The sequence below is a fragment of the Corythoichthys intestinalis genome, chromosome 2, assembly GCF_030265065.1.
Source record: "Corythoichthys intestinalis isolate RoL2023-P3 chromosome 2, ASM3026506v1, whole genome shotgun sequence".
Taxonomy (NCBI): Eukaryota; Metazoa; Chordata; class Actinopteri; order Syngnathiformes; family Syngnathidae; genus Corythoichthys; species Corythoichthys intestinalis.
In genome coordinates, this window is record NC_080396.1 from 38,501,877 (window position 1) to 38,525,498 (window position 23,622).

Consider the following 23,622-nt stretch of genomic DNA (forward strand, 5'->3'; position numbering starts at 1 on the left):
TGAAAATGGTTCAAGATTAGATAAAATGTCTTGTTTTCTCATGTATATTTATAATTGCTCTTCACCTAAAAATATATTTGTTTTATCCGATTACTCGATTAATCGATAGAATTTTCAGTCGATTACTCGATTACTAAAATATTCGATAGCTGCAGCCCTAGTATATATATATATATATTTTTTTTTTTTTTTTACCAACGGAGCTGTGTCTAGAAAGGAAAGACTTCACGAAATAAGTCATTGGAGCCAACTTACCAAGTTTTGTTTCATGTTGCATTCAGTAGCTCTTTTTACTCCCTAAGTGCTTACAGTATTGCAATTTTTCAAGTATGTAGTCTGTCTACTCAATGTACTGCAAATATTCGGTACACCAGTGGATTTCAACACTTTATCCACCACTTGTTGCTATGCCAGCCTCCTCAAGATTTGACAGCGGCGCATGTGGAGGATGACAGAAATGAGGGAGGTGAACAGCAGGGCAGACTAAACGGGAGGAGGGAGGAGAGCAGCTGTTTGTTTGGTCGGAGTTGGTCCTCCTCTTGCTAAGTGCTCAGCAAAGAGAAGACACAGGCAGTGAGCGTGTACACTAATTAGCCAGGAAAAGGGTGTTGACTCTTCTCTGCTACCTGATGGCCAAGGCAGCAACTAAGCGATATTTACGAACATCTTTACAGTCATAGGCTTTATTTATTTTCATTAATGCCTGCCTATTTGTTTCCCTGCCTGTCGGGCCATTCATTGTTTACTAGATGTGGCAGCAAACAGTTGTCGTTTTCCTTCTCCAGTTTGGCCAGGCCTTTCGGAATGTGTCATGGTGATGCCACTTCCTCTCCACGACACCCCGTGTCTCCACTCCTAGTTGGCCATCTTGTTTGTCTGACAGCTTCCATCAGTTTTGTAACTTTGTTTTCTGTTGTTAAATGAATTACAATCATGCACACAGTTTGTGGTTATTTCATTTAGGTGGACTAAAATGGAGCAAAAATGGTAGTAGTGTCTGCATCTATAATTCCACTGAATTGGTGTGTAATTCCACTGAATTGGTGTGTCTTTGAGAGTGTTTCCTCGAATCAGTCAGAGGTCATTGATGTTGGACATGGGAATGGGCTGGACTGTCACACATGTACTTTGTGTTCACGGAGTTTTGGAAATTGTGATAACATGTAATGCCTTCTTTGATTAGTTCTCCCACCACTTAGTGATTAATATCAGAAGCCTGCAGCATTGTGACAGTGTTAATAGTGAATTTTCCGCTGTTCCAGGCTAATTGACAGCAGCACCTAGTGAGCTAAGATCCGACAGACACAGCGGCTCCTTGCTCAGCTGTCATCCAGCATTCTTCCATGCCTTCCCTCTCCATGTATGGGTGGAGAGGGGGAGGAATGATAAAGTGGTGCATTTAATTCGATGTACAGTACTTCCCTCTGGCCTTTTTTTTCCTGTTATCACATTTGCAGTGATAAAAGGACTAGACCTCTAAAGTTGTTTATTCATGTGTTGCTCCAATGAGACTAATTTTTTTATTATATTCCTAAATACTTGTCTAGAGAGTAGAATGACACAAGACTAAATGACCATTGAACTACAAAATTTTTCATGTACACTTGCTTCACTCAGCTTTGTTTCAATAGCACAAATAAGTACCAAAAATATTTTGTAGATTCAGATACAACTTGATTGTTATTGCAAATGTAGAAGTACAGTGCAACAAAATGCAGTAGAATAAATATGCTTAGAAATTTTATACAAGTTGATGTTTTCATATTTTAATCCGGTAGGAATTGAAAAGGAAATTCACAAAGTTGTGCTGAAGCTATTCCATTGTGTTTTGCCTTTGTGCCTAAAAGTTCATTGTCGTGTTGGAAGTTAAAAGTGTGTATGACACCAAAAAGCATGTTTATTTCATATTTCACGCAGTGTTTTATGCTCCTGAATGAACTGGACCGCTTGGATGTGTGTTGAAGCGATCGTTTTATATATTCAATTTTTTAATCCCGCGCCATGAAAATGAGTAACTTCCGGCTCCAGTCTCGGGTTTAGGACGAATGCGAATGTGACATCAGCATCTCACAATACAGCATTGCTTTATAGCATGCAGATGGACTGTGGATTCAGCTGATTTTGCGGATTAATTCATTTATTTTTCGCATCACGCCAGCCAAATGTGCTGCAAAAAATTGTTGCTGTACCAGGGAGAGGCGTGTGAGCCTTTTTGGGTATCAAACGGTTCCCATTCACCGCTGATATTAGCCAAAACAAGCCCTACTACGGTGCGACGAGGAAATGAGTAAACATTGTATTTTGTATTATGTTAAATACTGAGATCATGGCACACGTTTTAATACGGAGGTGAATTGCATTTTGTGGCTGATCGTCCACCGAGAATGCCACTCGGCCGCACAGCCCCCTCGGTCCTTCGCCCGCCGGGAGAGCGCTATACTCTGCTTATTGCCCTCTTCGTGTGCCCGATGTTCTGTCAAATTCTCAACTCCATCAGAAATTGCAACATTGTGTTAAAAATGGCCGCGAATACAGCGATTACAAAGTAAACACGACAAGCTTTCCTTAAATAAAGGACTATTTACTTTTGTTTGATCATGGACGGACATGTAGAAAAATTCTCCTCAGACACATCCTGCCATGTTAGCTGCACAACAACTGCACGCCACTCTCTCACTGTTTACTTCTTCGCTGTGTAGTTAAGCATTAATTTACGCCATATTCGTGTTGACCATGTGGCAGCTACGCGCTCCTCCAACGTTGGCCGGTTTGTCCGGCGGTCATTCTCCAGCTGTTTCCCCGGCAAACGAGCTCTCCTGCCCACAGTAGGGGAACGACGAGCTGTAAATTGCTCGCCGCCGGGTGGGTTGCCGATCGGAGAAGACGATCGACAACCCCGCCGCTTTGTGACATAATCTGGGGTAGTTTTGTGTGATTTTTCACCTGGAAAGGCGAGAATAAGACTTTGAAACATCACTCAGTTCGGATTAGCATGTCGGCTAGCTTTCACGCCTCCTGGTTTGTTTACGCTTTCCGAGGCCAGGGCAGGGAAATGACAAAAGCCGGACTAACGCCGGTGGCATAAAATATAGTTTGGGAGGTGCAAGAAATGGGCAGTTTTGACTATTATGGAGTAATTTTGCCATGTCATACTGAATAAATGCCTTTTTAATATTTCATGTTCCATTTAGCACAAGTCTGTTATTTGTCATGACCATACCATTTATTTAGAAATTGGGGAAAAATACTTCGATAAAAAGAATATCCTGTAAAAACATTGGAGAGACTGAAACAATGACATTTTGTAGCTCTCGTCGTCGCAGTTTCCTCGTTCTGAATAATTCCCCCTCAATGGGCTGAATTGTAAATCAGACGAAACCATGACCCTGCCGACGTCATACTCCTGTTGGGGACACTAGAGCCCTATAATGGTAGGCGTGGCTAAACGCTGGATTAAAAGACAAATTTCTCGTCATCTGCGCTTTGCCAAATTGTTGTATATAGTCCGAATTGTCTCAAAATATGATTCTAATTCACATAATAATGCTACTTATAATATAATATAATGTAAATGTTGCTATTTTTTATCCTCTCGTAGGCACTTTAAACCCCAGTCAGAGGTCCTGAGATCCTGTCATTCTGCTTCAGAGCATCTTTCCTTTACCATCTATGGAGGCCACTGTTCTCATCTGAACCGTCAATGCATTATCTCCAGATAACCCTGCAAAATCCCTCCAAATGAACGTGTAATAAAATTTCCACATTGTAATTATGGGGTCGTGTAAGGAAAAAAAAACTTTCTTTAGGAATGGCGCGGTAATGTACTAGTAATATAAAAATATAAAAATCATGAAGCACTGTTAATACTCTGAGAATGTGTTCCCCATGAAAAATACAAAGAAAAACTTAATATCCCCTTGTATTATAATGACTATCACAGAAAATTTTACTTACATGAATTCATTAGGAAAATAAAGGAAAAGTCTAATGTCTAATGTGGAATAATAGGGTATGTGTGCCAGTAAATTAAAAAACAAAATTAGACTTAAATGCAAAACGTCTTCTATCAGAATGACTGTTATTTTTTGCTATTTGAGATAACGAAAGAACTTGCTCATGTCAAAAGTGAGATTTAACATCAATTTTCTTCAATTAAAAATCTGCAATTAATAGACGCAGCGCAAGACACAATCACAGAGATAAAGAGCGACAAGATGCATCTGCTTCACGCCGTAACACGCAACATAAGCAGACGCATCAACTCACTTCCGAACTGTCAGATAAAAGATAAGTTGTCCACCACTCCTCTGGCTCTTTTCGTATCAGTTAGTTTTTTTTTCGGGGGGCACTTCCGTACACAAGGTTCCATGCACTGTGTATGGAGGTTGGAACTTGGTCAGGGGAAGAGTTGACCTAACCCAACCCACAAATAGAGTTCACCTTGTAAGTTGAATGTTTTGTATAATATATCATAGTTCAGTATCTTAAGAGTTACTATCATATGACATAGAAGAGGTTAAAATATTGGAAGAAAACCTTGTCATTGAATTTGTGAACTTCAGTCCTGCTTACATGTGATAGGCATCACATCAAGTTGAACCAGATTCTGAAGTGAGCAGCAGATGAATGAGATGGTTGATCGGCAGCCATCAAGGCGGAGTCAAAGGAAGAGAGATCATAGATGGTGTTGGTTTTCAATTTTCGGCACTCTTTGGGATGTAACAAAGCAGTGAGAAAGAATTATTGTTCTATGTAAGGGTAAGCTTGGACGCTTGGACACAAGTTCTATGGAGAATGACAATCATACTTTTAAAATGGGCTTAGGAGTAACCTACAAGTGTTTGTTGAATCGATGTAGCTAAAGTGGATTAGGCATTGTCGTTTTGCCCCATTGCTGAGTTTGTTGAATCGATTTAGCTAAAGTGGATTAGGCATTGTCGTTTTGTCCCATTGCTGAGTTTGTTGAATCGATTTAGCTAAAGTGGATTAGGCATTGTCGTTGTCCTCTATTGCTGAGTTTGATAACATTTTGAATGACTTTGGGCAGGGGTGTCAAATCCGGCCCGTAGGTTGTTCAGCCTGACAGGCACATTATAGTTAAATCATACAAACTATATAAAATCACGTGCTAAACTGCATTTAAATTCGTGCCTACATCATACTTTGTTTTATATTGATAAGATGAGCCAATAATGGAATACTAATGATGAAATGCTGTAGTTGGAGCTGTTGTTTTATGAAGACGATCTACTGTACTGAGATTCGCACATATGTAAATTAAAACTGATTCGTATTATTGTTAAAATGGCACTTTTTGCATTTTGCAATTTTGTTTTATTGCTTAAAAAAAGATTTGCAACAAAAGTGATTAGTAAATGTGACTATTGTATGCATTATGCATGTTTAAATTTTGAGGGAAATAGGTGGGAAATATTAGTTGCTGTTATTTATAACTTATGAGGCTAATTTTGCCCACTTGAGATCTATTTGCTGTAATGTGGATTGCGAACCAAAAGGAGGTTGACACCCCTTATCTAGGGTCAGCCACCCGAGAGGCAAGTAGATTCATTCATTCATTCATTTTCCATGCCGCTTTGTCCTCACGAGGGTCGCGGAGGTGCTGGAGCCTATCCCAGCTAACTACGGGCAGTAGGCAGGGGACACCCTGAACTGGTTGCCAACCAATCGCAGGGCACAAGGACACATACAACCATTCACGCACACACTCATACCTACGGACAATTTAGAGTGTTCAATCAGCCTACCATGCATGTTTTTGGGATGTGGGAGGAAACCGGAGTTCCCGGAGGAAACCCACGCAGGCACGGGGAGAACATGCAAACTCCACACAGGAAGGCCGAAGCCTGGGATTGAACCCTTGATCTCAGAACTGTGAGGCAGACATGCTAACCACTCAGCCACCGTGGCAAGTAGATGTCAAGGTGAAATTAGATTAGAACAGTAAGATGGTGTCCGTTGCCTTGCAATTAGGTTAATGTTGAATTTGTGGGGAGTAAAATGTCCCATAGGAAAAGCAGCACAAACACAACCCTGAAGAACACCGGTACTGACGTTAAATCATTGCATTTTGAAATATTGGAATTGGATCAACCAAAACACAGAGTTGACTAAAACTGAGTTTGGATACTAAAACCCTGTGGGAAATCCTGTCTAAACTGTATCAACATTACTCCAAAGACAAATTAAAATGACCAGAATGACTATCAGTCTTTTCCCACACTTTCATACATCTTTTATTTAATTCTAAATCAGTTTCACAGTCCTACGGAAGTTGATATGTTTGTTGAGCTCATGTTCATTTGGTGAGTACTTGACCAATACGAGTCCAATGTAGAGTCACAAGAGTTGAGTATGTTTGCCTGTCCATGTGAAAGCCTACTCTGCTCAGTTCCCACTCAACTCTCTATCTACTACACTAGTGTCAATGTATGATAAGTTAACTCACCATCTGTGTCCACCCTTCAACCAGTGATTGAAGCTTCGGGGCTCTCCAACCAGCGTCACATTAGAGATGGCTGGTTTATATATTGGACGATGTGTAGAAAAGGGGGAAACCTTGGTCAATCATTACATTTGTCATATGTATCCATGGCTGGCGATTGTTTTTAAAAGGAACCCTGGCTATGAGGACTCTTAGTTCCTAAAAAATATATGTTACTATTAGGGCTGTCAAAATTATCGCGTTAACGGGCGGTAATTAATTTTTTAAATTAATCACGTTAAAATATTTGATGCATTTAACGCACATGCCCCGCTCAAACCGATTAAAATGACAGCACAGAGTCATGTCCACTTGTTACTTGTGTTTTTTGGTGTTTTGTCGCCCTCTGCTGGCGCATGGGTGCTACTGATTTTATGGGTTTCAGCACCATGAGCATTGTGTAATTATTGACATCATCAATGGCGAGCTACTAGTTTATTCTTTTGATTGAAAATTTTACAAATTTTATTAAAACGAAAACATTAAGAGGGGTTTTAATATAAATCTATAACTTGTACTAACATTTATCTTTTAAGAACTACAAGTCTTTTTATCCATGGATCGCTTTAACGCAATGTTAATAATGTTACTGCCATCTTGTTAATTTATTGTTATAATAAACAAATACAGTACTTATGTACAGTATGTTGAATGTATATATCCGTCTTGTGTCTTATCTTTCCATTCCAACAATAATTTACAAAAAAATATGGCATATTTTATAGATGGTTTGAATTGCGATTGATTACGATTAATTAATTTTTAAGCTGTGATTAACTCGATTAAAAATTTTAATCTTTTGACAGCCCTAGTTACTATCAGTTATAATATTTTGATATTAAAATCCCTCAGTTTTTTTTTTTTTTTTTTAATATAAAATTTGTAAAACTAGTTTAACTAGTAGGTCGCCATTGTTGTCGACATCGCAATGCACGCTGGGTGGTGACGTATTCAGATTGCAGGTACTGCCGGGCTTCCGGAATGTGACTGCTTAGCGACATAAGCATGTACTGTAATCTTTTCAGTCATTTCAATTTAAACCCGAGGGTAATATTAAGGATCAGGACAGCACTGATGTTGTTTCATAAAACGGAACAAAATGAAGAACAGGACAGACTGTATGATATGAGAGTGGGGACAAAACCGGTGGTGCACTTGTGGCAACTGCGTCTCAATAATAACAGAGGGAGCGTGTTTGTTGTCAAGAACTCCAGTTTTTGTTTGCAGATCTTCACGGTAAGCTATTGTGTGATCAAATTTATAGAGAGTGCTGCCTTGCCCAGTTGGAACCGGGTCACCAATATGTAGCAATCATTATCACGTAGAAGTGCTGTCCAGATTGATGATCATCCTGCCGGTCAGCTAGGAACAGCTGCAAAGCTGTCCAGAGTATTAAGTGGTCCCGTTTGATATGGAATATGTGTTGAATAAAGAGTATCATGTATTTTGTGCTTCTCTGTTCACAATAATATGTAAAATTGCCTTTAATGCTTTCGTATATAATGCTGCACAACATGCTCAAATAAGTTGAGATGAAAACTGGCTGCACAGTGGCGGAGTGGATAGCGCTGGGGCCGCACAGCGAGACGGCTTGGTGCCTTTCTGTGCAGTTTGTATGTTCTCCCTGTGTCTGTGTTGGTTTTCTCCGGGTTTTCCAGTGCCCCCCCCCCACCTCCAAGAACATGCAATATAGGTGAATTGGCTATTCCAAATTGGCCGTAGTGTAGTGTGTGTGAATGGTTGGTTGTCTTTTATGTGGCCCTGCGATGCACTGGCAATGCATTCAGGGTGTCTCTTGCCTGTAAAATCCTGGGATAAGCTTCAGTGTGCCCCGCGACCCGGTAAAGGATAAGCGAAACGGAAAACGAATGAATGAATGTTTGTAACAACTTTAAACCAATGGCAATATTTTATATGTTTATAACATATTTTGGTACAAGAGAACAATTGTGGTTTATTAGGGACTGCAAGTCCCTATACCTGTGGTTCCTTTTAAAATATATGGTATGAAAACCCCAAATTGGACTATCAAAACTCATTTGGGAATCCATTCACCTACAGAGAACTTTTCCAAAATGTTTGATTTTGTTTTTTTCTGATCATAGTTAATTTTTTTTTCAATACATTTAACAGTATTATGTTTAAACACATTGTTAGAACAACAACAAATGTTATCTTGATTTAGACATGTAAGTTCACTGTGTGCTCCAAAGTGCCAGTCAGGTTAAGTTTTGTTTAAACAAAGTATTCACTCAGAAACTCGGTGGGAAACACTTGCCTAAAATATCAAAATTTTGCCAAAAATGAGAACATTGAGGTCATGTGTATTTAAATTTGCCTTCATGTTATTTGATCCCTTGATCTTGTACTGTAACACATTTCCATAGACAATGGACACTTAATGGAGTCAGGATTAGAACCACCTGCTGCGGACATGGTCTAGACTTGACAGAAAGACCCATGGGTCTTCTGATAGCAAATTTCCCTTATAACATCATGTAGACTACAGTCAGTGAGGCACCAATCAGGAATTGGGGGAAAAACATTCACAGCAAAATGTCAGCTGGAATGTGAGGCCTACTTCCAGTTGTCATGAAAGTCTTAATTGAACTTCCTCGCAAAGCACAGTCGTGCAGTCACACTACCATGGTGGTGGTGTGTCACACAGTCTTTCCCCCTTCCTATAATTAAAATAGGTCTAAACATTTGTCACCTGCACCATTGAAAAATCAAGAGGTAAGTTACATTCAGTCAATCATTTTGTGATCTGGATAAAAATTTATGTTAACCAATTCAACATTTTGGGATTAGCCAGTTCTTGTGTGCTCAAGTACCGTAATTTTTGGACTATAAACCGCTACTTTTTCCCCCTCATTTTAAATCCTGCGGCTTACAGTCCAATGCGGCTTATTTGTTGATTTATTTGGGTGAATAGGAAACACTTTATTTAACAGCGGCGTCATAAGACTGCCATAAGATCGTCATAATTATGACATGACACTATCAAAGGCATTAATGAATGCTTATGACAGATGTCATTAAGTGTCATCCAGCAAATTATGTCACTAACTCCATTTATGTCGAGCTCGGATCATTTTATTCCATTCAAAAGTGAGATAATTTGCCGGATGACACAAAATAACATCTCTCATAAGCATTCATTAATGCTCATTGCAGTGTCATACCATCATTATAATGGTCTTATGACTACTCTCAAACGTGCTCCCAAAATACCATAACTAGCAATTAATGAAACAGCAGTAACTGAAGAAATAATTAGCACAGAACATGAATTTTGATTGTTATTTACATCTGTAGCGCTGCAATGCATGCTCGGAGGCATGTTGGACGACAACAGTGTTAACAGCAGGAGGCCGCAGAGGTTGACTGTCTACCCCAAGGAAGCAGTGATGGCCAAATGAAGCTACTTGAAGCAATGAAGCTTTGCAGCCAATTGGTTCAAAGCTTCATGGCGTTTCATTTGGTCTTATGGCAGTCCCTATGATGCCGCTGTCAAATAAAGTGTTACCGGTCAATATCATTTGGTGCCAATATCCCATAATACAGTGAGGACATCTGCGCCTTATAGTCCAGTGCGGCTTATGAACAAATGCCGTTTTCGTGTCAAATATGGTGGGTGGCGGCTTATAGTCAGCTGCGCCATATAGTCCCAAAATGACTGTATGTTCATTATGTGTGTAGACAACGCATTTAAGTTTAAATCTGATTATATATATTATCAGACATTCTTGAGACAGGCAGAAAGGATTTTTTTCTTAAGAAAAATATTAAAAGGCAGCCTGTGATAAACAGGTATTGTGGTGCCAGCCTCCAATTTTGTTCTGCTTCCTGTTCACTGATTCATTTCCTGCCTCCCTCCTCTTGTCTACCTACAGTCTTGGCCACAGCTGCCGGCCAGGAGCCAGACCGCAGCCACGGATGTGCCCATGGCAGCTGTTACCCGGCAACCGGGGACCTACTGGTCGGGCGAGAGAAAAATCTGAAGGCCTCGTCCACATGCGGTATGAGGAGGAAAGAGCCGTATTGCATTGTCAGTCACCTGCAGGTCAGTTTGGGTGCGATTGTTTCTGCGTGCAGTTGGGAACACAAAAACATCATTTGTACTTGTGACTAGGGTTGGGCATCGAGCATCGATGGGATCCGGGACTTACACTCCGGTTCACCCGGAACCGTTCGACTTTTTAAAATTTTTATTCCAAGTTTCGATACCCTGACTGCCGACCGGGAAAAAATAGCTCCCCAACACCATGAAGAATAAGCCACATGAAGACTAGCTTTGTTATGAGCAAATCAAATGAAGTAGCTAAAAAAAGCTCAGTACAAAATCGTGTTGCGTCGCGTCACATAAATGACAACAAAGTAACAGAATAAACACACCGAAACGATATCAGACTTTCTGTTAGAACGTGCAAAGGTTCAGATTTTGTTTTATCAAGGATTCCCAACGATGTGTGGTGCAGAGGAGGTGTGTAACGTCTGTTCACCTCAAGGATTCTTTCCAACTAAAGTAATAAATTCTTTTTGTCTGCTGCTTCTATTATGTCACCACTAGGAGAAGCCAAGTGCACATAGCAAAACCAAAGAAAAACTGTAGAGTTCGAAGTTATAATAGTGACATCTTGTGGACCGATGAACAATACATCAGTTTAGAAAGAAACTTAAAAAGTAGTCAACTTAAGATCAAGGGCATTTGCAAGATGTTAGCCCTAAGCTAACTGATAGAAACGATTCAGTACAATAAATGCCTGCTGCATATGACACTCTAAAACATAGGCAAAAGATGATGCGTAAATGTTTTCTCTATGAGCTTTTGAAAAACATCTTTGTGAAAGCGCACTCCTGTGGAAAGAAACTTCATCATATTCATGTTCAAAGACTGATATTTATATACAAGTTCAAAATAGCCCTGAGGGAAATTCATAGCAAAGTTAATTGAAAGTTCATATAATTTAAAAAATAATAGAGAAGTTAAGAAATTAATATAAACTATGCAATTTTTTTTACCCTCACTATTAAAAGAATCGGAATCGAGAATCGTTTGGAACCGGAATCAAAACGTGGAATAGGAATCGGAACCAGCAACATTTCAAAATCAAATGATGTTCAACCCTACTCGTGACATGCTTGAGCAAATAATTACTGTTTGCGATGTTTTTTGCAGTTCTTCGTTGTACCATTATCAAAAACAACACACGCTCATTTACACCTACAGAAAATTTAATGCATTAATTGAACCTAAAATGCATATTTTTAGAATGCGGGAAGAAGCTGAGGTACTCTATGTATGCTGTATATTGACTCTGGAAGTCTTTTTGAATTTTTTTTTTTTAAACTTTCAACCCCAAAATCCAGGATGATAAGAAATGCTTCGACTGTGACTCCAGGAGACCTTACGACCCCGTATACAACACCATCAATCACCGCATAGAAAACGTGATCACAACCTTCAAGCCTCACCGCAAGAAGTCATGGTGGCAGTCAGAGAACGGTGAGAAAAGACCATCACAGTCTTACAATAGCACATGTGTCATTCACAGGGTCACAGCAGTATGGCCTGAAAAGAACAGAATCACAGAGAGGAAAACCAAGAAGGATTGTGGTTATTTTTAGTCTCTGATGCTTTTGAGTGTCCATGACAACTTTATGCATTCTCTATAGCTGCGTCGAAAGGTCATTTACTGTGTTAATATTCATGCATGCAGGGTTTTGGGAAGACAACTGTTTCCCTCTGTGTGCACATTTTCCGTTCAAGCTGAATATGCATAGTCGATAAAAATTGAATGCCTTTTTTTCTGGCCACCTCTAGCTATGTTACACCCTTCCTCCTCCTTCCTTTTCTGACTTTTCTTTTCCTGCGCTTGTTAGCTGTTGTTTAGTGGCTCGTTATGATGATTTTTTTCGCTTTAGACCTATGGAGGAATAATTTTACCGAAGCGTTTCATGGAAAAAACCTCATTATAAATAAATAGGACTTGTCTTTGTGGTGCAGGAAAGTCAAATGTGTATCTCCAACTCGACTTGGAGGCAGAGTTTCATTTCACTCACCTCATTATGACCTTCAAGGTAACGCAAATATTTTTGGCATGTTTAGCAAATGGCATCAAGAAATAGCCCGTTATTTTCTTTGTTGTCTTTTTTTTTTTCTGGCAGACGTTTCGTCCGGCCGCCATGTTGATTGAGCGTTCGGCTGATTTTGGTCGCACATGGCAGATATACCGTTACTTTTCCCATGACTGTGCTGCCAACTTCCCCGGTGTATCTCAGGGTCCTCTGTACAGCATCAACGACGTCATCTGCGAATCGCGTTATTCTGATATCGAGCCATCCACAGAGGGAGAGGTGGGTGAAGTTTCATTTATCTTGATATTTTTGTTTGAATTTGTTCTCTTTCGACATAATTTGATGATAGTCGCATTTATAAAAAAAAAAAAAAACTTTATTCACCCAAAGGCTGGTGGTCAAACTACCGTCAAAATGTTTTTTAAAAATATGTACATTTTTATATTTACCCTATTAATGCTGGAAACTTCCAAAATAATCTTGCAACTTCATATATATTCTGTTCTAGGTCATCTATAGAGTGCTGGATCCAGCCATCAGGATTGAGGATCCATACAGCCCAAACATCCAGAGTAGGTCTCCGACTTCTACTGCTCTTTATATATCTTTATAAAATGGGAACTGTTTTTTTTCCTAATAGGCCTGTTGATATCAAAATAAAAAATGTTAGTTTGCTGAGGTGCCCTGTCCACATCAAACCTCAGTCAAATTCAATCTTTGAAGACAAAGAAAGAAAAACTAACGGCAAAATGCTTTATTAATTGTGTTGCCATCCATACAGTGCCAAGTGGTAGTTCACTATTTTTAAAACTTCATTAATTACCATTCGTCTTTGTCCTATGTCAAAGCAATGATCCTATTTAATGCCGACTATAGTTTTGGATAAGCCTGTCGCGATATGCAATAATTCAATTTATCGCACGGTAAAGAAAAATGAGGTCAGTAATTTTCCCGGCTGCGATTTATCGCCGCATGCATATGGCGGAAAACACAGACAAGACTGAAAAAGCAGTTTCTGCTCTTGCACTACTCTTTAAAAGAAACTGCTGTATTTTAAGCCAAAACAACTGTTGTGTTTGACAGAACAATATGTCTATATGCTGCCATAGCAGATTCATGGCACATTAAGCCCCTGAATTATTTTTAATTTGTCCGTTTTACCCTGGAAATCCCTGTTTACAGACGTTGCGCAACCGCTTTTGTTTCAACACAGCCATAAAAAGCTCAGTAATTATATTTATTATTAAAATGTCTTGTCATTTTTAGCTTAGATTCATTAATTGATGTCTAATATTTCGTTAACAAAAACAAAACGACTTTAAAAAATTATTCACATGCATATTTTAAACTTTTAAACAAATGACGTCACAATGAAAAAAAATAGTGTCTGTAAAAAAGTCACAGATATCTACCTCATAACTATCGCTTAATTGTATTTTTTTTTTTTTGTTACTGTCGCATTTTCTCCGATATGTTAGATGATAAATAATCCATCCAAACAAACAAAAATTGAAAAAAAAAAAAAAGTTTAAAAGGGTAAATATATTAAAAAAGAAAATCTCGACCACTCCTTGATGTCTGCGATTTCTGCATCGCGACCCTTGTTATATTACCATGTTTCACCCATTAAAATACCAAAAAAATCCAGGTGTGGCCATTCACAGCTGTGTCCTGACACTCAGTGATACATGCTACATGGAGTTTATGGATCAAAACAAGGTAAGTACGCGATAATATCTCGTTAAAGTCATGGCGTCTTTAATTCTGCTCTCGCGTGCTCTCACCTCCAGATAGGGTTTCGCTGTTTAAAAAAAAAAAAAACATTTTTTTTTTAAAAGGCCCTCTTTTTCAAAAACTTTCTTCCCCCTAGAAAATTGAGATTTTAAGCTTTCCAATGATGTATCACACGTGCATATCAGACAATTTTGGAATTCGGCTAAACCGGGGGTCTCAGAGCAGAACTTTAAGTCACCGGAGTGTTTTCCGCCGTATGTACATACATTTGTGCGTGTGTGTTTGTGTGTGCTGCGTGCACTCGGCACACAGGGTTAGGGTTAGGTGTGTTGATTGCATATGACTCCAGTTCCTTTTATAGAGTATTATTGGTCATCAACGCACCGTAATTAGGAATTAAAATTCAGACATACAAAATATGGAAACACATCTATATTAAACATTGTAAAATGTTAGCATTGCTACTTTTACACTAATGGAAAAATGATTATGTACTAACCACTTTAGCCTGCTATAGACCATTGGCTGTCTTCTCCAAAAAGCAAACTTGCAGTCAAAAGGTGACACCTCAAACATGAAAACTCGCTGGTTTACAGCATTTACAAACGATGCGGAAAAAAGAAACAACTATTACTATAACTGACAGCAAATGCATGACGAACATTGAAAATTTTTAACTGAGGACCACAGATCTGGAATAAACTGGACGAAACACTGAAAATGTCACATTCCATCTCCATTTTTAAGAAAAAACTCAAAGCTCACCTCCTTGCAATGTATACTTAATATGTTGAGTCTTTGAATAACACTACTACAGTACCATATGTCAAATCCGATGTAATCAGAATGTTAAAATTTTCCATTGTTAACTGTATGTATGTGTATGGGTGTGTGCATGTGTGTGCTGTTTGACTGGGCCCCTACTAAAAGCTTTAAATGGCTTATTCGGAGTGTCCCTTTCATGCATCTTATCAGATGAACTGCTTTTATATATGACCATGTTCCTGTGTGTACCATGATACGATGTGTGGATAAACTGAACTGAAACTGAAACTCAGTGTAAAGTTTACGGTTAGTGGCTTAGCGAACGTACTTCCGATGAATGTTTCAAAATAAAAGCACGTCATGTTCAACATGTACAGTAGATAAAGATTTCTGTTTTTCACATACTTGGTATTCTACTCTAAGAACAGCTTTAAAATGACACCCATCATGAAAAATCTGATTGGCATTGAATAATTTGGCTTCAAATTTGCTAACATGCGCACTTCGCAGGACAAGATGACAGTCATTTTGGCTCACATAAACACTTTTGATGGGCTCTAATTGGCAGAGAACAAAAATGGCGTTGGGTTTGTCACCTATTTCATATTCTGCCCTTATCTAGCTTTCAGATGGCTTGTTATGCACTGTGTGTGTGTGTTATTTATTTATTTAATATTTAAAATGGTTTCATTTAACAATAACAATTTATTGCATTTGAATGGGTGATTTATTAGGATGTATTGTCACTACATTAGTGGTTGAATTGGTTTTAAAAAATTGAAAATATGATCGCATATTAGCAATAATTTATGAGATATATCGCCTTCTAAAATTTGTTATCGCGACAGGCCTAGTTTTGGAGACGTAATCATATTACTCTGCTCATTCATGTTATCTCTGTCCCTCCTATGATGGTATAATAAGAATCCCAATAATTTTGATGGATTGCAGATCCATTTTGTTTTGTTGAATTAATAAGATTAAAACCACAGTTAAAAACACACATGCTGTATTTCCCCTTCAATTGACCACTTTGGAGGAGCCACAAGTAGCTGTTTTGACCCAACTGTCACATACTACATCCGCTCTGCCTTGCTGTGTGAAGCATGTCTCTGTGCTTAAATGGGAAAAGCAGCTGTTTATCCTCCACAAAGACGAGTTGTCTTGCACCTCATGGTAAAGCTGTCTCACAACACAGGAGTTTTACCACAAAACACGCCACACATATCCAATGCATGGGCTGCGTTTGTCTTGTCTGTCACTGTATTTTGATGCACTGACCTCTCTGTAGCTGAATATTTACTTATTCTGCAGGTTAGTCTTTGGGCCAGTCAGTGTGCAAGCGTAGTTCAAACCACTGTTAGAAAAGCAAAGAATAACACTCAAACATCTGGGAGAGAAAGAAGAATGATTATTGTCCTCAAATTTTACAGCCAGTGGCCACGTGTCTGAATAACGTCCATTTGCTGTTTGAATCTCTTCTTGCTTGCCTGGTAGACCCATAATAGGTTATTCTGTAGTCCAACACATATATCTTTGTACTTTTTGGGCAGTACATGTTGCTGATAAGGAGTAAAATAATATAATATCTCAATCGGGTCAAAGTCATTTCTCCCACAGAGGGAGTAAGCGGACTAACTAATTCAAAGAGCAGGCCAGATGATTACTTTTTTTTTTGTCTGAATGTCACAAACTCGCTCCGTCATGCTCTATTGACGGTGACCTCCTCGCATAGGGGCCACAGGGGGTTGTTGTGCACATAACACATGAGTGTGTGCTATCTGCCTATTGGGCCCTTCTATGGCTTCTTTAAGACATAAAGTCTAGAAATGAAGGTCCATGTGATTTGAAAAATAATGACAGCTTTATGTTGTATTTGTTCTGCAGACCAGCTGAAAATCACCAACTTAAGGGTGAACTTCACTAAACTTCACACACTTGGAGACAACCTATTGGATCCTAGACCTGAAATCAAAGAAAAGTATTACTACGCCATATATGAGCTAGTTGTGCGTGGGAACTGCTTTTGTTATGGCCACGCCTCCGAATGCGCCCCAATCGACGGCATCAGGGATGATATCGAAGGAATGGTCAGCATCAGCTGAACAAATGTATTTGGCTTTGCCTTTCAAAACGTTGCACTTGTAATTACCCTCTGTTAATTATGGCAGGTTCACGGCAAGTGTGTGTGTAACCACAACACCAAAGGTTTGAACTGTGAGCGCTGTGAGGACTTCTACAACGACATGCCGTGGAGACCTGCGGAGGGCACCAACACCAACGCATGCAAAAGTGAGCTCACAACAATTTTTTTTTCTTTCACCTCTGAAGTCAATACCTGGGCTGTGAGTATTCTTTGTTGAATTATGTAGTCTATTTAAAAAAAAAAAAAAAATGTATACTATCGTTAAAATTAGTAGTATACTCTATTAGTTAATTATAATTATCTTATTCAACTGTTTGTGATGTTCATAAAACAATAAATAACACTAAAATGTTATTGTAAATTAAAAGAAACAAAAAATAATTTTCATTATATCCAATAGAAATATAATACACTATCATAATTGCTGCAATTGGAAAAGAAAGAACTAAATGCTTGCTTAAAGAATGTAAATATGCTAATCAAAAATATCTTAGAACTATTATAATGGAGAAAATACCATTAAAATACATGAAATGACACTGGCCATAGGCGCTTTGTTTCAGTTCTATCCATGTTTCTTTGTGTTGGCGATATCGTACAGACTGCAAGCCAGGATGCGGGCTTAACAGTTTTGAGCTGTGGAGCCAAAATGAAATGGCAGATGAATATAGTTTGTTGATGAGTCTTTCTCAAGTTGTGTTGGAAAGCCAGAGCAGGCTATAGGCTAACATTTTGAGCCGAGCGGAGCCGAGATTACCATTGGATTTAATGTCTTCATTGGGAGAAGAATCAGTGTGTCAATCAGAATAAAGCGATGAAGAAATCACTGTGGGGACGAATTGTTTGCCATACTTATATACTTACAATATATTACTCACTGTTAAATATCAGTGAGAAATATCCTGATGTTTTTGCACTCTGCGATAGGTCGCTAATGTTAGCAGTCTCGGTCAGTGCACAGCACATCTACAAATACAGACTTGAACAGCTATAATGCGTATATGTTATAAGTGAAACTAAAATAGGCACACATCGTTTAAAGTTACTGTACCTCTTCTGGTAAAGTGTTCTTTTTTTCATCTTGTAATTTATATATTAATATTCAGGGTGTCCCCTGCCTACTGCCCGAGGTTAGCTGGGATAGGCTCCAGCACCGCGACCCTCGTGAGGAATAAGCGGCATGGAAAATGAATGAATGAATGAATATGCATATAAATGCTCTTTGAACTTTTGGCTTAGGTTAATTGGAAAAGTCATCCTTAAACTAGGTGCCCCCCCCCCCCCCCCCCACACGTTCACGTTGCCTTTGTTTGCTCCTGTGTTTTTGTGGAAGGCCTGACCTGAGTATTTAAATTTTCCACATCCGCAATTACACACTTTGAAGATTTTTGAAGACTTTGTAGGCTTGAATAGTGTGCCAATTCTTCAAAAAGCCCTCGGCAAAGTAAAAGAAAGCATTCGGTGGTGATGAAATTGTATTTACGCTCAGTTGTCTTTATACAGTCCAAAGCTGAACACTGTGGCATAATGGCGTGGCCTTCTCCTTTTCGTCATTTTTAAGCAAAATCAATGTATGTAACTATACACTCCACAACTACACCACACAAGCACAGTAGGGCAACTGACTGGGTGCTGCAGATACATATCACCGAACGAAACTACAGCAACGTAGTTCAATCTAAGTGAACATGAGTAGGACAAAAATAGAAAATAATTCACCTTTTTGTCCCCCAAGCAAACTCCGTGTATCTTCGACTATATAAAGGGATCCGCGCCTAGAAAGACTTGTAGTTCTTGAAAAATAAACGTTATTATGAGTTAAAATAATTTGATATGAAAACCCTACATGATGTTTTTGTTTTTATACAATTTGTAAAATTTGTTTAACTTGCAGGTCGCCATTGTTGTTGACGTCGCAGAGCGGTGACGTGACATGGTTACGCTGCTGGGCTTCCAGAGTATGACTCTAGCGACATAAACATGTCATCTGTTCAACCCTTTCAATTTAAACCCAAGAGAAACATTAATGAGCATGACAGCACTGTCGATATTTTACAAAACGAGCAGCAAAAGCAAAATGAACAGAAAGACGGGATGAGATGAGGCAAGGGTATGACAAAATCGGTGTTCTGCCAAAATGTGCTACATCGGTGAAACGTCTACAAGAGGCGAATTTGACACCCAAAGTACTACCGAGCGCTTTCAGCTTGTTTTGTTTAGATGCATACAGATTGAACATACTAAAGATGCCTTAAGAAAATACTTAAACATAGTAATATCAAATGACTACGTAAATACGCTACGTGTGGTCGACAGATTAACAATCTGCTTTAAAGCTACCACAAGAAAACACACTGCTTAAAACTATGAGAGGGAAACACATGCAAACAGTATTTTGAGGCAATTAGAAGGTAATAAGACTCAATAAAAACACAAATAGTGAGTACTCGCCGCTTTAAACCGATGTGCGCATGTGTTTGACGTCACGCCACGTAAACGGAATTGCAGAAGACCGGTAGTGTTCACCCCTGAGTGACAAACTACGTTATCACCCCGAGCGTCCATTGCACACATAAAACATTCTGCCCTTCCATAGGTCAAAACATTTACAAAATATTATAGATTTTTAAATCAATGGCAATATTTTATGTGTTTCTAATAACATATTTTAGTAAAAGAGAACAATTGTGGCTTATTATAGCCTACAAGTCTTTAAGTCCGAGGTTCCCCTTAAGTGACAACTCGCAACATCGCCATTGCAATAGCCTAGAAAATTTTGAGTATAACTTGACATCACAAGCAATGGCAGACTATCTAAAATACTCGCATTTGATTGACTAAAACAGTTCTGGCAAATAAACGAGTCCACTCAATGTAGTTTTGTGTAGTTCCTGGAAATATTAAATGTTATTGATGTTTTTCTCCACTATTGCACAAAAGTAAAAAAAAATAATTCATATATATATTAGGGCTGTCAAACGATTAACATTTTTTAATTGAGTTAATTACAGCTTAAAAATTAATTCATTGTAATTAATCGCAATTAATCGCAATTCAAACCATCTATAAAATATGCCATATTTTTCTGTAAATTATTGTTGAAATGGAAAGATAAGACACAAGGCGGATATATACATACAACATACTGTACATAAGTACTGTATTTGTTTATTGTAACAATAAATCCACAAATGGCATTATTAACATTCTTTCTGTTAAAGTGATCCACGGATAGAAAGACTTGTAGTTCTTAAAAGACAAATGTTATAGTTACAAGTTATAGTAATTTTATATTAAAACCCCTCTTCATGTTTTCGTTTTAATAAAATTTGTAAAATTTTCCATCAAAATTAGAGTTAATATAATAATAATAAGAATAAAAATAACAATAATGAGAATAGAGTGACCAAAGTCTGAGTAAGTTTTATGTGTATTTTGCATAGCTATTTTGATATGGAATGCCAGTTCATTTTGCATTGTTGTTTAACTGTGAGAATAGGGCCTTATTACTATAGATTGAAGTACTTTTCTTTTTGTGAACATTATTTTTTTTGAGAGAGATAGGAATATTATTTTTGTTGTGCTTTCACTAAACGATACTATGTTTGTTGTGAAGGAGAAGCTTATGCCAATAAACGGCGCGGTCCAAAGAACGCCTGTGTCCACTCGCCTTTGTAAGATATATATCTCTGCACATATCTTATCCAAAATACAACAAGAGACACATAATTGCCACTAAAAGTAAGAAAACTTACCGAAATATGTGTGGAGCACAAATAGCAATTTGCATTGCATTGTGCATACAGCATAAACATCTCACAACTACTAATTCTCCCACGTTTAGAAGAAATAGCATTAGTATGGAACGGCGCTGCCCCCAAGCGGCCGATGGCATTCTCTTCACTCTTGATGTCCATAAACGGCCTCATTGTAATCAGTTTGAGGCAATGTGCGAGCTGGTGATTCAGTGCATTCGTTAATTACCTCAAATATTTTAACTTGATTAATTTAAAAAATTAATTAACGCCCGTTAACGCGATAACTTTGACAGTCCTAATATTTATATTTTTGGGGAATTTATTAAACAATATTCTTTCTGCTAAGATGCACTTGATCAAAACCTTGTTTTTATCTTTAAGCATTATTTTTGTCTTACCAAATTACAATTGTCCAACTCAGCTGTTTATTATAACCTATTGGAGTGCCTTTTAGCCTGACAAAAGCATTGTTTTTCAGAGTGCAATTGCAATAGCCACTCTTCAGTGTGCCATTTTGATATGGCGGTGTATTTGGCCACGGGCAATATCAGTGGAGGAGTGTGCGATGACTGTCAGCACAACACCATGGGCCGAAACTGTGAAGTTTGCAAGCCTTTTTACTACAAAGAACCCTTCAAAGACATCCGTGACCCTCGGGTGTGTGTAGGTGAGTGTATGTCTGCATCCCATAGCGATATGAGATAGACAAAAATACCATCTTCTTAGTAAATACAGTGTGGCAACTAATTTTTGGATCAATTTAGTGAAAGTGGATCCTTTCTCACATTACGCCTGATGGATCTCACACTAAAATGACATTGTGCCCTTCACAGCATGCGATTGCGACCCGGAAGGGTCTGAGAATGGAGGGATGTGCGACAGCCACACGGAGCCAAGGCTGGGCATGGTGGCCGGTCAGTGTCGCTGCAAGGCCAACGTAGAAGGCCAACGCTGTGACAAGTGTAGGACCGGCTACTTTGGCCTAAGTGCCGACAACCCTCAGGGTTGCCAGCGTGAGTACGCACGAGTGTTACATTGACTTGCTGGACATGCTCTGTAGGGTTGTGTTTGTTTTCCCTCTAAAGCCAAAGTCAAGAAGTTTAATTTTCTTCAGCGGTATTTATCATTGGAACATCATCTTATAACTTAACAGTATTTTTTGTTACTAATTTACATGATTGCCTACATTTCAACATTAATAACACCTTAATAATTATACTTGCAAACCACTCGTTCATTGTGCTTCCTTTAATTTATTCAAACATAATACTGTGTTACGAATGTAAAACAAAGGGATAATAATATAGTAATAACAAAATAAATAAATGATAAATAATTTGTTGCTATTTAGAGTTTTTTATAAAATACTTCTGCAGCTTGCCGGTGCGACCACAGGGGAACGGTGGTAGGCAGCACCCACTGCGACCCAGTCAGTGGAGACTGCTTCTGCAAGCGTCTCGTCACCGGACGAAGCTGTGACCAGTGTCTGGTAAGAAGCTCGCTCTATTTTACTGGTTTACGAAAGGCATTCTGCCAAAAACTGAACTTATTCAATAAATGTTGTTTCCCATTCACGTAAGAGTTTTCCTTTCTTCAAGTTATGTGTGTTTTTGCTGTCTGTCTTGTCCCACTCACCCAAGCAGGAATAGTGTGGGCAGGAATTTGAACTCTTGCCTGGGCTCTGTGTCTAAATTTAGTTGAAGCATTTTAGGTTAGTCCACTTGGTGTGGGTTGCTGTCAGCCTAAAAATGGTCAAGTCTAAAAGTGGATCTGATCTGCCATTTTCAAATAAATAAATAAATAAATAAATAATCAGAAGGTGTTGAAGTATTAACTATAACAGCTGTCAAGTAAATGTAAGTTGATGCATCATCCATAATACATCTACTCTTCTGGAAGAAAAGACAACCTCACCATGTTAAATCACAGGAACCAGACTGTGATGGTACACCACAAAGCTGTGAATGTTTGTCTTTCAGATTACAGGGTTGGCGTCAATGTCTGTGACTCATACACTTTTATAGAATCAAGGATGATGCTCAGTGCTGTCCTGACTGTTGTTCCTCCCTCTCTATTTATCTATCCATCCCAGCCAGAACACTGGGGCCTGAGTCTCGACCTGAATGGCTGCCGAGGGTGTGAATGTGACATCGGAGCTGCTCTGGATAACCAGTGAGTGACGTTTACTGAGTAGATTAAAACAGATAGCGTGTGACAGGTCTCCTGCTTAGTCTGTAACACTAGTTTGACGTCCTCTCATTTGAAGTATGTTTCACGTGCTTTTCATGCTTCATTTTCCCCATTAGATCAATTTGATTCATGTAGTTTATAACCAATAAGTGAATCCATTTGGGATACATTAGCCTTGTAGTCATTCATCAGCAGTTCTCATCATTTAAATGTGGGCCAAGAAACTCGAAACTACAACCTATTTTGTGAATTCATCGACTCATGTATTAGAATGCTTGAGAAAATCCAGATGTCTCCTGTGGGATAAACTGCGGTGTTTTTTTTTTTTTTTTTTTCCCATCAAAGTTTCTTATTTGCTTCAAAAACAGCCACCACGCATTACCATAGAAATTCATGATTCTGAGATAGTACAGCCAACTAACTGACTGCTTATGTGGCGCCACTAG

General features: G+C 38.7%; 1 protein-coding gene across 4 annotated transcripts in view; it reads left to right on the top strand.

Annotated features, from left to right (window-relative positions):
• Positions 1-23,622, top strand: part of lamb2 (laminin, beta 2 (laminin S)) — a 72,453-nt gene that overhangs the window by 14,570 nt on the left and 34,261 nt on the right. For 3 of the 4 annotated variants that reach the window (XM_057830367.1, XM_057830369.1, XM_057830368.1), the window contains exons 3-13: positions 10,399-10,568; positions 11,876-12,011; positions 12,513-12,586; positions 12,674-12,862; positions 13,092-13,155; positions 16,970-17,172; positions 17,254-17,374; positions 21,465-21,653; positions 21,820-21,999; positions 22,363-22,475; positions 23,079-23,158. In XM_057830367.1, coding sequence (XP_057686350.1) covers positions 10,399-10,568; positions 11,876-12,011; positions 12,513-12,586; positions 12,674-12,862; positions 13,092-13,155; positions 16,970-17,172; positions 17,254-17,374; positions 21,465-21,653; positions 21,820-21,999; positions 22,363-22,475; positions 23,079-23,158 — 1,519 coding nt within the window. Of the gene's footprint in view, positions 1-7,643; positions 7,739-10,398; positions 10,569-11,875; positions 12,012-12,512; positions 12,587-12,673; positions 12,863-13,091; positions 13,156-16,969; positions 17,173-17,253; positions 17,375-21,464; positions 21,654-21,819; positions 22,000-22,362; positions 22,476-23,078; positions 23,159-23,622 lie in introns of those variants that run through there. The other variant, XM_057830370.1, reaches the window with a different exon arrangement.